This window comes from Mus pahari, chromosome 7, assembly GCF_900095145.1.
Source record: "Mus pahari chromosome 7, PAHARI_EIJ_v1.1, whole genome shotgun sequence".
Lineage (NCBI taxonomy): Eukaryota > Metazoa > Chordata > Mammalia > Rodentia > Muridae > Mus > Mus pahari.
The window spans coordinates 963,376-979,328 of NC_034596.1; the positions used below are offsets into that span (position 1 = coordinate 963,376).

At 43.2% G+C, this 15,953-nt stretch overlaps 2 protein-coding genes across 2 annotated transcripts in view; one reads left to right on the forward strand and one right to left on the reverse strand.

Annotated features, from left to right (window-relative positions):
- Window positions 1-13,891, reverse strand: part of Babam2 (BRISC and BRCA1 A complex member 2) — a 385,486-nt gene extending 371,595 nt beyond the window's left edge. Inside the window, exons 1-2 of the mRNA XM_021201373.1 lie at window positions 13,511-13,891; window positions 9,550-9,701 (exon numbers count right to left, since the gene is read on the reverse strand). Of these exons, the coding sequence (XP_021057032.1) occupies window positions 9,550-9,677 (128 nt within the window). The 5' untranslated portion in view covers window positions 9,678-9,701; window positions 13,511-13,891. The remainder of the gene's footprint in view (window positions 1-9,549; window positions 9,702-13,510) is intronic.
- Window positions 13,892-13,970: 79 nt separating this feature from the next.
- The window catches only part of Rbks (ribokinase), an 80,860-nt gene continuing 78,877 nt past the window's right edge, over window positions 13,971-15,953 (forward strand). The window contains exon 1 of the mRNA XM_021202270.1: window positions 13,971-14,089. Coding sequence (XP_021057929.1) covers window positions 13,998-14,089 — 92 coding nt within the window. The 5' untranslated portion in view covers window positions 13,971-13,997. The remainder of the gene's footprint in view (window positions 14,090-15,953) is intronic.

Consider the following 15,953-nt stretch of genomic DNA (forward strand, 5'->3'; position numbering starts at 1 on the left):
CAGCCAGGGCTATACAGAGAAACCCTGTCTCGAAAAATAATAATAATAATAATAATAATTAAGGAAATGGCTGGAGAGATGGCTCAGCAGGAAAGAATGCACGATGCTCTTGCAGATGACCTGGGGTTAAGTTTCGAACACTGACATTAGACTGCTCACAACCTGTAACTCCAGTTCCAGGGGACCTGACGCCCTCTTCTGGCCTCTCCCTGTACACACATGATGCACATACAAACACTCAAACCCCCACACAAACACAAACATTTTTTCTTAAAAACCTTCAAAAGAAGCCAGGCAGTGGTGGCAAAAGCCTTCACTTCCAGCACTTGAGAAACGGAGGCAGGTGGGTCTCTGAGTTAGAAGTTAGCCTGGTCTACAAAGCAATTTCCAGGACAATTTATACAGATTAAAACCCTATCTTGAAAAGCAAAAAAAAAAAAAAAAAAAGTTTCCAATTGGTTAAGAGTACCTCTTGACCAAAGACAAAGCAAGGTTACATTCAAAGGATAATTAACAAATGCAGGCATGACTTGGGGGGATCCAGCATGGCCTGTGTTTTACATAGAAAGAAACAAAGGCAGCTTGAAGACACAAGAACAAACCTTTAGAAGAAATAAGAGAAAACAAGAAGTGCAGTGACTACCTAAAAGCAACACTAAGAGGAAAGGCATACCTTCACACCGTCACCTCTGCATCCTCCTCTCCTTCTACACACCCTCACCTCTGCATCCTCCTCTCCTTCTACACACCNTCACCTCTGCATCCTCCTCTCCTTCTACACACCCTCACCTCTGCATCCTCCTCTCCTTCTACAGACCCTCACCTCTGCATCCTCTGCATCCTACGAACCGTCACCTCTGCATCCTACTATCGCCTAAAGCACCATCACCTCTGTCTGCATCCTATTATTGCCATCAGCGCCCTTCTGTGATATTCGATGTATTTACCAAGGCTTCACAAACAGAACACACTGAAGAGTGTCTGCATATTTAAAAAAACAAGATTGAACTGAAAGACACTGAAAAGGAAGGAGGAACACAGGCATTACATTGTGTGATTTGTTATATTTGGTAGGGTACAAAGAGTTCTGCAAATTAATCAGACAAAGACAAATACCCCATGTGCTTTTCTCTCACACACATACAAAATTAAGACCATGTCTACCTATTAAATTAATAATCAATTTTATAAAACTTATGAATAACAAAATTAAGGATGTGGAGGAATTGGCAGCTTTGCAATACTGCTATTAGAAGAGCAACTTTATAATACATTTCTGAAATGTATGTGTGAATGTATATTAATATGTAACATACTACTGTATTAAGAATATCGAAAGCCTTAAAGTGTGCATACTGTTTGGTCTACAAATTGGAATTTTGCTGATGAATAAAAAGGCATGCATCCATATGGGTTTCATTTTATAACCTACAGGACGACCTCCAGCTAATAAGTCTAGCAATCACCCAATAAAAAGGCCCAACTGTTGCCTGGTAGCATTGTACTGAAACTCATCCATGCTCAAAGATCTTTAAACATGCATTTTCTTTAATAAATATGGACTGTCAATAGTCAAGAACTTGAAGAAAGCCATTCACGTGAGAGTGGAAAGACAACAGAAAATTTTCAGCAAAATTAATATCCTTACAGAAATAAGACAGAACTCTTTATGATTTTTATGACAATATGTATGTTGGGTACTCCAAAATTACAGATTGAAACCTCCAAATTTCAAAAGAAAATCATTTGTAATTTTAGACTTCTGTACCTCCCTCCAAATTATTGCTCAAGTTTAAAACAAGAATAAAAACACTTTTAGATCTTCAAGAACTCTACAGTTTTACTTCCCCTCCCCGTGTTAGATGCTATAACCTCCAATAAAGCAAACAGCAGAGTAAAGACTAAGATATGACACTCAACACGGGAGAGAGAGAGCGAAGGCCCGGAATAACAGTACTATGGTAGAAATGGAAACTAATAAATCTAAATTGAAACAATTCTTCCACTGGTCATGTCTCATTTCAATAAATGACATGAACTCACTCACAGTAAAGAGTAGGCGGCCACACTTGACCTCTCAGATCCACACTCAATGTCTTTGTTACTTCACCTTTACATAGCTGTCAACCTAATCTCTCCGCCTCCACTGTCACCACCACATTCTAAGTTCCACAATCTCTTGTCCAGTCTATTGTACTGGCCTATTAACTAATATACCATACTTCGAACAAGACAGTTTCCATACAAGCCAGACCTTTCATTGCTAAACATAGTGAGATCATTTTACACTACTTAAAAACCTTTAGTCAGTTCTCACTTTATCTAGAATAAAACCTACCTTTACACCTAGTCCCTCATGTTCTCCACAACCTGACTCCTGACCACGTTTGGAATCTCTTTTCCCCTCCATCTCCCATCTCTATCCCAACTACAGTGGTCCTTCAGGTCCCAGAGGGTGCAAAGCTTCTTCCTGCCTTTGCACACATTGACCTTTTTATATCATGGCCCTTAACTTTCACACTAAATTATTCATGTTTCAGGGCTCAATTAAATGTCATCTCAAAGCTTTCCTGGACATCAGTTCTCAATCAATCCCTCACCAAGTCACTCCTCCTCCTTTGTAACTTTAAATTTTTCAAATCTATTTTTAATGGTGATTCTTAAACACTTTAACCTCCCTGGTAGCCCACCACCAACCAGAAGTAGTGGAAAAGAAAGGTTATGGGGAAAGTGGACCTGTTTAGAAAGGTTCTTTGGAGCAACTCCCGTCTGTGTTGTTCAGTTCAAAAGTCAGCAGTGGCAGCTTGATCCACTGGCAAACACTTCACAGACACAGCAGCTGTCCAGTCTGGTAGAGTCGGGTTATCAACAGCAGTGACACGACCCAGCAGAGACCGGCTCAAGTCAGCAGGAGCATGAGGAGTTCTCCGGTGTGCACTCTCAGGGAGGGGAGATCAGTGAAGGTGCAAGGCGTTACACAGCTAGCTCTATAAGCAAGCCAAACTCTGTCTCCATCACTCTGTCCAGTCCTATTCATACCCTCCAAACATCACGTGTCCTCCACGGGCCTTGCCTCAGCACGTGCATCCAATCAGCCCAAGTCTGAGAAGTCCTGACAAACGGAGCTCAACTATTCAGTGTAAGGCAGACCAATACATGTGTGTTGTTAGCAAAGAATCCGTCATCACGTGTCCTTTCACATGGCTGCTTTGCAAAACACCCTCTCTCCTGTGTCTACTTCAGGGAAACGTTCCTTCACAAGCCTGCCTTAGTCTTTCACGCCTGTGTCCTCTTTAACAAAATGTTCTTTCACCTGTTTGCCACACCAAAACACTATCCAACACAACTGACTCTCCAAAGAACCCTTAAGTTTCATTCCTTTATTTCTTTTTCTTTGTGAATTAAAAAGAGAGGGTTTTGTTAACTGAATTATAGGAGGTTACCTGATGGAGCAATCTACTATTAAATACTACTTAGGATATATGACTCAACAGGACAATTTTTTTAAGCATTAGACAAGGGTAGATGGAGGAAAATTTGCACTACTAGAACAGCATCTTTTAAGGCTATAATGAATACAGCAGTATCAAATGACACAAGACACTGAGGGTGACAGAAATCGAGAAAGCCTAGAATCAGGTCCATGTGTGATATAAAGGACACCTGAGATCCACTTGCAATGGTCCTGCAAGGCAAAGAATGATGCTGGCTTAATCATTATCTATATGGAGTATATCTATGTATCTTGTTCTGTATTCTATAGGAAGAAAAAAACTAATTTCTGGCAGAGGCAGGAGGATTTCTGAGTTTAAGGCCAGCCTGGTCAACAGAGTGAGTTCCAGGACAGCCAAGGCTACACAGAGAAACCCTGTCTTGAAAAACAAAAAACAAAAAAAAAAACAAAAACAAAACAAAACCTAATCTCTGTTTAACTATCAGGAAAAGTAAAAACCTTTAAAAATTTTTAGAAAGGATGTATGACAATTGAATTGACCAAAATTTCTCAAAACTCTGCCTCTCCCCCTCTTTCTTTTCTCTTTATGTATATTCTTTCACTCTTCTGACTTCCTCTTCAAAAATGAAAAATATTACTGAATCTAACTAAGTTCATTAAAACTCAATCTCCTGGATATTAGTAGCATCCAAGAAAAAAGTACAAGCCCCAGACTGCACACAGGCATTCCCAGTACACATAATTGTTAAAAGATTAAAGTCTACAGCCAATACGTGAGTAATGCTTTCAAATCTATACGAACATACCAATAGCCCACCTCAAAGATGAACAAAGTTTATCTCTAAAAGAAGAAATTGAATAGCCAGTAGGCATATAAAAAGATTATCAGAAATCACAGAGATATAAACAAAAACCAAGTGAGGTACCATTTTACATGACTGGCTGGATAAACAGCACTGCCCTGGTTTGAAGGTGAAGCATCCCTCAGCCCCACTCCGTAGGCTCATGTGTTTGAAGATCTGGTCCCTGTCTAGAAGACTACGAAACTCTTAGGTGCTGAACCCTTGCGAGGTATGTTGCTGGAAGCAGGTTGAGGTTGTATAGCCGGGTCCTTCTTTTGCATTCTGTTTCCTGAGTGCTGATGAAATGTGACCAGCCAGCTTCCCCTCCAACCACCATGCCTTCCCTGCCTGCCCCCATGGCTTCCCCACCATGACCCACTCCTTCCTTGCAGAAAAGTAAACCCAAAATAACCCTTTGTTTTCTGAGCTGCTTTTCTTGAGGCATTTTATCACAGCAACAGAAAACTAATTAGTACACCAGGTAAGGCTACAGACTGAGACAGACTCTCCTTTCTGGTAGCAAGAAAGCACTATGTGGCCACAGCCAGTACCAGAGGCTGCCTCTAGTCTGAGGCTGAGTGATTGCATTCCTAGGAAGAGAGCGTGGAGGGGCAGCCTGCTGCCTCTTTTCATCAGGACCCACCCAGTACACTCAGACTTATTTTACTGAAAACTCTCGAAATACACTTTACTCGTGCTACACGAGACACATTCTTAGAGGCTCCACTCTGTTCTTCTTCCCTCTCGAATGACGCTATGACTCACTCATTTGCTTTTACAACACTAATAGATAAACATACCCAGGCTGAGAAATTCTGCCTGAGACAACAATATTCTCATAAGCATCTTCTTGTATGGACACATAGAATGCTCACTATGGTACTCTTTGTCCAAAAGGGGGAGAAAGAACATTTAAGGATGAGTTAAAGCCTGAGGGCATTTTAAAGTGGGGAAGACATGTTGATAAGTGTCTGTGGGGACAGAATAGGGGGATTGAATTATGGGTGTGCATAATAAAGAACATTACATGTATCTACAAAATTGTAAATAAAAAATATTAATTTAAAATGGGGGAGACATATCCACACAATGGACTATGATATACCAGTTCAAAAGAAAGAATATCTATAAACACAAGTTTTACTAGCTTAAAACTAGGCAAAACAGGCACAGTAGTACACTGTCTATAAACCCAACATTTAGAAGACTAAAGTCGAATTGTGGATTCAAGGCCAGCCTAGACACTATAGTGAGACCATGTCTCAAGAAAGAAAATAGCAAAACAAGCAAATAGAGAGAGTCTACTGCTTGAAAACAGTTTTACACATGCGAAGTAAGATACTGCTTAGAGATATATTTATGATAAGTCAATATATTAAGTATGACCAGGCAAGAATCCCTGCCCTCCAGGAGGTAGAAGCGGGTTGGATCTCTGTGAGTTTGAGGCCATAGTGAGTTCCAAGATGGGCTATGTAGAGAAAGCCTGTCTTAAACATACTGGGGGGGAGGGGCAGGGAGGGGAAGAGAGAGAGAGAGAGAGAGAGAGAGAGAGAGAGAGAGAGAGAGAGGGAGAGGGAGAGGAGGGAGAGGCAGACAGAAAGACACAGCGACAGAGACAGGGAGAATGAAGTCACGTACAGGGAGAAAGAGTGAGATTGTTTTAAAAACGCACTATGAAGAGCCAAGTGAACATCTCCATACTAAAGCACTAAAACTGCCATCTTTAAAATTAATCTGTTGCCTCCCAGAACAGCAGCTTCTTTCCAGACAGACTAAGAAAGAAAGCTAGAGACAGACATAGCTCAACTGAGCTCAATCATAAGAGCGCACACCACTCATCCTTTAAAATTACACTCTTTAGTAATCAAAGCACTTACACTGACGATCTATTTTTAACTAAGTAACGAAATTTAGAACATGGACCCAAAAATGCAACAGGTAGCTGTGGGTGGATGAGATGTCACAGCAGATGCCCCAAAAGCAGCCATGTGCCAGTGAGGTTGAGTCACGCAATATGCCAAAAAAAAGATGTTAAGGCTCAGCTGCCTCAGGCTGCAGTGAGCTGCTCTGCCTCCCCACTCCAGTTGCACTTGCCAGGCATCACTACGGAGTGCCCATCAGACATTCAGACAGCATGGAGATTACAAAACTCACTACAACTGACAGAACACAACATCCTGCGGATAGCACAAGCCTGTGATCAAACAGCAGAAATAAACCCTCAGAAAGGCCACTGTCATAAACTGCAGCCCCTTTGAGTCTCGGTATATATTTTACCTGAAAGAATAAATCTGGGGCTGGAGAGATGGCTCAGTGGTTAAGAGCACTTGTTGAGAACTCAGGATCTGTTCCCAGCACCACAACATGGTTCCCAAACACATGTTAAGTCCAGGTGCAGGGATCCAACACCTTCTGACTACCGCAGACACCAGGCATGCACATGGTGCCATACATACATGTAGGCAGAACACTCCTAATCATAAAATGAAATAAATAAATCTAGAAATATATAAATAAATATAAATTATTTTAAAGACTAAACCTGATCCTATAATATACATTTGCTATAATTTCAAAGGTATCAGTTTAATTGTCAGGGAATATCAAGTATAATAGAATTCAAACAATATGTTACCGACAATAAAAAGCCACAAGAACAAAATTGCTCTGACCCTCAAACTAAGTAACCTCTCTGTGACACCTGTTCCACCCGCCCACTCACTCGGCCCTGGTCTATCCCAGATGCACGGGAGGTACCACAGCAAACTCACAGAAGAGAGTGAGTAAGCCTCTCTCCTCAAGAGGCTGAAGGCCTAACACTAGAGCTTAGAAGCACACATAGTCCTAACTGCTGCAGAAACCTCGAAGGTTCATACGGGAAATAAAGATGAATTGCCACATTTAAAAAAAAAATCTTGCTTTGGTTTGGTTTGGTTTGGTTCTTGCCTATCTATTCAGTCTATCAGTAAAATATGGAAAATATGGGTACTTAAAATAGCATCTCATCAAGGATAACTGGCAACTTCCACACCATCTCCTCAGGTGGTACTTCCTGTGTGTGCTATGCCCTACATGAAGCAGTAAACAGACATTACGGCTTTCAATCGCAACCCACAACCTTGAGCACTGTGCTCCAAAAGAGAAATACTGGTCAGGGCAAAGGCTCAGCAGGTAAGAAAGGCACTTGCCCTCCAAGCCTGACGACCTGAGGTCATTCTCGGGATGCACACGGTGAAAGGGGAGAACTGGCTCCTCTGATATCCCCAGGTGCACTGTGGCACATGCATGTTCACACACATAGACAAAAGAGAAATACACTGTAGAAAAAAATATAAAGGTAAGAGAGTCTAACAAGGATAACTAAGAGAGAGAAGAATGCACCATCTTAGGCCACCCATCTCCTTGTCCCCTCTATGATGCTGTTACTCCACTTCTTAGTAAAGCCTTGTTTGCTTGCTCTTTTACACACACACACACACACACACATGAAGCAACATCTCTAGTGAAAAAAAAAATAGTGCTGATATGTCAAAAGGTCACAAAGCCACTTGACAGACCTCCCAAAGACAAAAGCCAGGAACAAATGAGCAACAAACAAAAACAGATATTTGCTCCCTAACTTACAAAGGGGTTACACCCCAATAAACTTATCAAAAATTGGAATGATCGTATGTTGAAAATGCATAGACTGTGCCTAACATGGCAGCCACAGGTAGCAGCACTGTGGTGTTGAGGTCTCACCTGACTGCATGGCTGAGTAGGTATGCAAGAGGCTGAGGCAAGAGGATCATACAAAAAGATATATGACCATCATACAGCCATCCATTGGATGCTCTGAGGTGGGACAACACAGCTCTAGTGCTCTTCGGGGAGGGGATACAGTTCTCATGCAAATGAGAGGAAGGCATCTAACAAGCTCATAGAGAGGAACATATCACAAAATAGCTAGTCAATACTCTTTAGATGCCAAAGTCATTCAAGAAAAACTAAGGGTAGGCTGGGGAAACTGAGGGCACTTAATGACTAAGTAAAATTTACATTCTGGATTACTCTTGCCCATGAAAGAGGAAAATGGCAAATCTCATGAGTTATATAATGAGTAATAAGGTCAAAACAATATTAATTTCTGTCCTACTTTGCTTCTGTGATGCTGTGATAAAACACTGTCCAAAAACAACTTGTAAGAGAAGGTTCATTACACCTCACAGGTCTAGCCCATCAGTGGGAGAAGCTAGGGCAGGAACCTACCAGGAACCCAGAGGTCAGAGCTGACACACAGATCTTGGAGGAATGTTGATTTCTGGCTTGCTTCCCCATGTTACTGCTCAGCTACATTTCTTATATAGCCCATACTCACACGGCCAAAGACGGCACTGCCCACAATGGCCTAAGCCTCTTCCTCCATCATTTAGCACTCATGAAAACGCCCAGCAGACCAATCTGATAGGGGCAGTTCCTCAATGGAGGGTCGCTCTTGCCAGTTCTGTCAACTGACAACCAAGATACTACTGCAATTTCCTATGGTATTTTTCTATGTTTTCTGTAGATATAATCTTATTTCCAAATGAAATATGAGACAGGTTTTATCACTTCTTTTTTCTTTATCTTTGTTTTATTGGTTTGTTTGGGGTTTTTTGTCTTGTATTTTTTTTTTTTAAACACAACATATCCAGGTGTGAGACTGAATGTTTCAACCCCACTGTGACTCATTTTGGCTAGCTACTGTAATTTTCGTATTAAGAGAGATCATCAAATGATGTCAGACACAGCACCTCTCAACCCAATTCTTACAGTGTATGTTAGATTACAGTAAACAAGAAAGCAATCAAAAGAAGGTAAACATGCGTGCTAAAACCCATATAGCATGTTAGTCACAAAGAGGTAAGTCAGAAAAAAAGTATATTACCATTCCCATTAGAAATAAAGTGCCCATAACGCCCGCATGTGGGCGCACGCTCTTATGAAACAAGAAGCATGACATGTGAAGAATTAAACAAAACCAAATGAATTTGGCACTGGAATGTGACTCTGTGCTCAAGTTTTATCTAGTATGTGTGAGGCCCTGAGTTTAATCATGCACGCGCAAGCACGCACGCACACGCACGCACACACACGCACTACACTCACTACAGGCACACATTGGCAGATGGTAAGAGCATGACCTGAATGAAAGCCTCTGTGACAGCCCTTTTTCGTGGATCTGGTAAGAAAGGTTTATTGTGAGATAAAAGTTGAGTTAGTTCTGGTACATACCCAGACTTCAAGTCCGTTATTCGCAAACAGTTTGTAGCATCCAGTCCCACCTTCCCATTTCGGACCACGCTTGATATGAATGGGGAGAGCATTGGAGAAATTCGGTTCAAGGCAATTTCTGGAGACATTTTAACTTGATTTATGAGTTACCACTGAAAGTAGAGAGAAAGAAAGGTGATCAATATATCAAAAACAAAAAACAAAAAACAAAAACAAAAACAAAAACAAAAAACAAAAAACAAACAAACAAACTTAAGAAATATAGATAGCACAAGCTCCCTGCAAGTTAGCATGGTGCACAGAATTTTCTCTCCTACGAGCAAATGCTTTATGACCCAGTACCACCTCCTCACTTAGTCTTCCAGGAGCCAGATCCCTGCAGCTCAGAGACTCGGGGCATAAGGAACCCTTAAGTACAATTGCCTCCTCCTTTCCAAAGATGCTCCCCACACTAGCTCAGTCTCCTCAAAGCTTTAGTGCTCCATGGTAAACTGTCTCTTCTAATCTGGTTGAGCTGGAGAAGGTTCACTAACAGGCCTGCAACCATAACACACAAAACACACATCACTAAGTCCACTAAGTCAAGGACCCCACCTGTATCCCCACAAGGACAAAGAGCTTGATCAGGGATAACATACAACACTCTAAAGCAAACACAACCAATTGTTACTTACAAGAAAGCATTTACAGCCCACACACCTTTATAAGTCCTCCCATGGCACATTATAATTACCTGATTATATTAACTCTCCCTAACAAAGACTATAACTTGAAATTCTCACATGTAACAAAGGCAGTTAACATACACTTAGCATTCAGTAACATTCAATAATGTTACTGAATAATAATGTGGTAAATTCAAATAATGGATTTTTTTCTGGACCAAATTTGAAGCAAGCTTTATTATATATTGACCAGGACCATGGGCACTGGACTGGCCCATACCTAAAACCCATGCTCAGAATATGACTTCAAATAATAGATTTAATAAATAAATTAATTTTAAAATAACTCTAAAGAAATGAATAAGGGGAGCAAAGCTGAAGAAAAATTTATCGATGGAGAAGATATAATATACCCTCAAAATCTGATAAGGTGAGGGCCCTGAGGAAACGGTTCAGTGAGTGAAGTGCTTGCTAAGCAAGCCTGAGCAGGCACAACTTCCACCCCTAACAGCTGTGTAAAAAGCCAGCCTAGTGGCACACATCTATAACCTCAGTACTGCAGGTTACAACTCAGCAGATTCCCCGGGCTCACCAGTCTAGCCAAAACAGTGAAGCCCAAAGTCAGTAAGAGACCCTGCCTCCAAATCTAAGGTCAAGGACGATAGAGGAAGATACTCAACACTGACCTCTATCCACCACAAGTACACACAGACAGACATACTGTATACACAGACATACCAGGTACACACATACACACAAATGATAGGGGGTTAAGTACAGCAGAATCTGGGGGAATAAAGGTACTTGACACAAATTATAAAAACATAGGGCAGAGATTTATGCATGTCCAGATATTAAGCAACAAAGACAAATTGAATCTTTTCAGTCTTTGATTTTTCTGGCACTACAAAGTCTTCACACTTGATAATACAAAAGCAATAAATCACATCTATGTTATTTAGATATTCACGGAGCCGCAGGAGAGAGTGCATGAATTCCTAATAGATGAAAGCTACTGCTTTAGAGGTGAATAAGTCAATTCAAATGACTACTGTCTCTCTCAATCTGAAAGACGAATCCCACAGTGAAAGCACACTCACTTCCACGCAGGTATGATTCTGAGTACCTGCTGCTCTGGTTCTGGGCCCTAAGCACTGTGCCACAGGAGAATATAAGCTCTGCTCAACCGAATGTTTGCTTTATTGCTGAAGATAGTTAAAGCACACACACACACACACACACACACACACACACACACTGACAGCATGATGCCCCCCCCGAGATACTTGTGAGGTTCTTAAGCTTTACACAGTATACTTTAGTCTCTACATGGTTGTCTTCTGACTCTTGGGAGCTGGCCTCCCCATACATTCTAATACATCTAACATGAGCAAATGTCTCCTTTCCTATATATAGTATCTATCATAAAAATACATATATTTTATAGCATCGCATGACTTATAAGTCACTTCCATCTGCAGCCTTGCCATTCATATTCACAGTCTGGTATAAGGCATGTTTCTAATTCCCATTTTCCAGGTGACTTGGGTAACTGTTTCTGAACAGTAGGCTCACCCACACGATCACTTTGAAGACTTTTCTAAACCCTGAAGTCCTGCCTGATGTCTGCCCACTATGCCACAGTTCCTGAAAGGAGATGTTCATTTACTTCACACTTAAAACACACAGTCATCTGAGAAGCAAGCAGAAGGATCTCTTACGACAAAAAAACTGTTCCATGCTTTTTTTCTCAGAGTATTTTATACCAAATTTCTCGAAGAAAGAGAAACCAAACTAACACATCACACATGAGCTCTGTTACTCACCTCTCTGCACAAACATCCACTCCACACACACACAGAGGTTCTTAATGAATATTGTTTCCATTTTGTAAATACAAAAGCTAAAGACCAGCCAGACCAAGTTACTTGTTTAATGTCACACAAAGAACAAACAGAAGGACTGGAATTCAAGTCCAGAGCTCTCTCAAATTCCATGATTCCTATCCTCTTCTCAAGCATTCACTACAGTGGCCACTAAAGAAAGCATCAAGGTGAATTTTTAAAGCATACACTTCAGTAAATATGAAGACAAAGTCACGAACTTATACACATGATTGCTTTACAGCTAGACACCAACCAACTAGGCTGCTGCTGACCCAGTGTTGGTACTAGCCTGAATGGTTCACTAATTAAATGCCAAAGAAAGCAAACTTCTCCAGATGCCAAACCACACTGGTGATTATGAAAAACCCATTCCACTTCAGCAACCGTCAAGACTTTAGGATCACACCTGGGGGATGGGTTTCTGTCTTTATCTCCGGAACAGCAGCTATAATACAAGTTTTTGACAGTACAAGGTTTTGTGCAGCTTCAAGATGTTTCATTAAGTGTGACTTTACTAACAATTGAAAGTAAAAAAAAAAAAAAAAAAAAAAAAAACTATACTGACTCCAAAATCAGGAATTTGAAGGAAAAAAAAAAGATGATTCTTTGGTACAATATGCAGGGAGATGAATTGGAAACACACACACACACACACACACACACACCTCTCCTTTACATATGGCATCATTATAACAGATCCCAGAGAAGCAGGAAATGTTGGTGACCTGCCTCTCTTGAATGCTTGTTTTGCAATTTGTATTTCCTGATTTAGACGTATTGCAAACGGAAGATGCAAATATATAATTTTTATAAAAATCTGCTGCCACAAGATAAGGTCACATGAGGTCTTTTAGTGGGCGGGCTGTCTGGGGAACACAAAGACGTATAAAGCACCATCCAGGCTCTTGCAATTAGGAGAGGATGACAAACACGGAAACATGTGCCCCCGTTGACGTCATGGAACGGAAAGGGGTGGCCTCCTGCTGCATCACGTCCACGTCATATGGCGCACGAGGGAAGTTACTGTGGGGGAGCAATTTCTCCACTGGGCAACACCAGGGAGGGGCGGGGAGAGCGAATTGGTTCAGATCCAAAGAATGTCCACCCATTCTGAGGAGAATCTAAAGGGATCCAACCCTTTCTCCCAAATTGTATGATGCCCTCATCAAATGCAAAAAGAGGCGGGCTTCACCAGGGACCAGGACTGAGCGAGATACGTGGAGAAAGAGAAGCCTCAGATCTTGGGGGCGGCTCTTGAGGGAATCCGCGTGCAGTGGGGCGAGCGGGGCATCTTTGGAACGCGGGCCTTCTCTTGAAGAGGCTAGCTCTCTGGCCATACTCAAACATGGCTCTCTGCGCCACCTGTGCGACTGAGATCCAACCTCCCCGCACCAGCCCGGGTCCAGGTACCTGGAACTTAAGTCCGATCAGTAACCGGCGACTAGACGGGGTACAGGTTACCCGAGCGCGCCCCCGACCGACGCACCGACCTGCGCGCGAACCGCGGGCCGGATGCGTGCGCGCTCCCCCGGACGTCCCGCCCTCTCCGGAGCCGGCCGGCCGGGCGTGCGCGTCCCCGCGCCGAGCCCAACCGGAAGCTGAGGAAGGCGACCGGGTAGCGCCTGAAGGGTCCCGGGAGCTCGGCCTCGAGCTTGGCGCGCTCTGTGATTCTCGCCGTGGCGGCCGGGCCCGGTGCCGCGAGGCGGGGCAGGAACACCGGTCCCAGGGGAGTCAGGGCTAGCCAAAGGCCGGAGAGATTTCGGGCATTAGGGAGGGCGACCAGCACAGGCGTGTGGAACGCCCGCGTCGTTAGGGAGGACGGGGCGGCGTCCCTGGTTACGGGGTCGGGCAAAGGGCAAAGGGCAGCGTCAGGGTTGAGCAGGACCAAGGATTAGTAATGGCGGCGTCTGGGGAGCCCGGGAGGCCCTGGCAGGAGGAGGAGGCAGCAGCGGTGGTGGTGGTGGGTTCCTGCATGACCGACCTGGTCAGGTTAGTGCGGGGCCGCAGCGCACGGTCTCGGGAGGGCGAGCCACACTGTGGGTGCCCGGGCCTCGGATCCGTGGGCACCCACCATGGAACTTTCCTGAAGCTTCAGGTTTCCACAGCACGACTTCTGAGGTGGAACGGCAGAATTCAAGTTTGTGGAGGTCAATGACAGAGGAAGGGACGGGGATGGGGGGGGGGGGGACGCTGAATGAAAGCTTTGATAAAGACACCCCCACCCCCGGGCGCCCCCAAACACCTGCACCTGTTTCCTTGGCCAGTCTGCCCCATGACACTTTACCTCCAAGTGCATTGCTTTCCTGCCCACATACACACAGAGTTAAAAGTAAAAAATTATAAATGAGCCGGGCATGGTGGTGCACGCCTTTAATCCCAGCACTCGGGAGGCAGAGGCAGGTGGATTTCTGAGTTCGAGGCCAGCCTGGCCTACAAAGTGAGTTCCAGGACATTTCTGAGATTGAGGCCAGCCTGGCCTACAAAGTGAGTTCCAGGACAGCCAGGGCTATACAGAGAAACCCTGTCTCGAAAAACCATATAAATAAATAAATAAATAAATGTAGCAATAACAGAAGAGCTACAAATAAATTTTATATAATTTTGTGTGTGGTGCTTGATATTGAACTCAGGTCCGTTGCATGACTGGTGAACACTTTACTACTAAACTACACTTACAGCCTTTAATTTTATTATTTGAGACAGAATCTCACTAAGTTCCCCATGCTGAACTTGTACCATGTAAGGCAGGCACTTGACCTTGCTATCTTGCTGTAGCTGGGATTACAGGCCTACAGCACCAAGGCTGTCTCTAGATTCTAATTTTTACATTTTCAGACATGTTTGAGCCGCTACCTTGTCCTAAATTACACTGAGGCAGGCATGACTTTCTGTAGTGGAAGACAATGTAGATGGAGAGCTTACGAGGAGGTGTGTATATATTTTTCTAGGGGAAATATCAGCACATCTTTCAGGAAAGCTCCAGATAGTAAAGGTTTTAAGTTTGGCAGGTCACATTTTGAAGTGTGAAAAGTCATTTGTCTTCATTAGGATTTTATTGATGTGAACAGACACCATGACCAAGGCAAGTCTTAGAAAGGACAACATTTAATTAGGGCTGGCTTACGGGTTCAGAGGTTCAGTCCATTATCATCAAGATGGGAGCATGGCAGCATCCAGGCAGGCATGGTTGCAGGAGGAGCTGAGAGTTCTACATTTTTGTCTGAAGGTTCCTAGCAGAATACTGACTTCCAGGCAGCTAGGATAAGGGTCTTAAAACCCACACCCACAGTGACACACCTACTCCAATAGGGCTACACTTCGTAATCATGCCACTCCCTAGGTCGAGCATATGCACAGTCTCATCATTCCTATCTCCCAGATAAGGAATGGTGCTGACTAACCTGTCCATAAATCCCTGTGTGTAGGCTGTCGTCCTCTTACAGCCTATCCTAATTAACCTAATCCCAGTGGTGGTTCTTGAAGAAAAGATAGAATGTGGTGTTTGTTTTATATCAAAGTAGGGAGAGTGGTGGCTGAACAGATGAGCACTGACCTTTTCCAGAGGTTCTGAGTTCAATTCCCATCAACCACATGGTGGCTCACATCCATCTGTAGTGGAATTTGATGCCCTCTTCTGCTGTGACTGAAGACAGCGACAGTATAGTATACTCACATATATAAAATAAATCTTTACAAAAACATAGAGAGTATATTTCACTTTAGAAATAGTTCCATAGGCCGGCCGTGGTGGCACACGCCTTTAATCCCAGCACTTGGGAGGCAGAGGCAGGCGGATTTCTGAGTTCAAGGCCAGCCTGGACTACAAAGTGTGTTCCAGCTCAGCCAGTGCTAC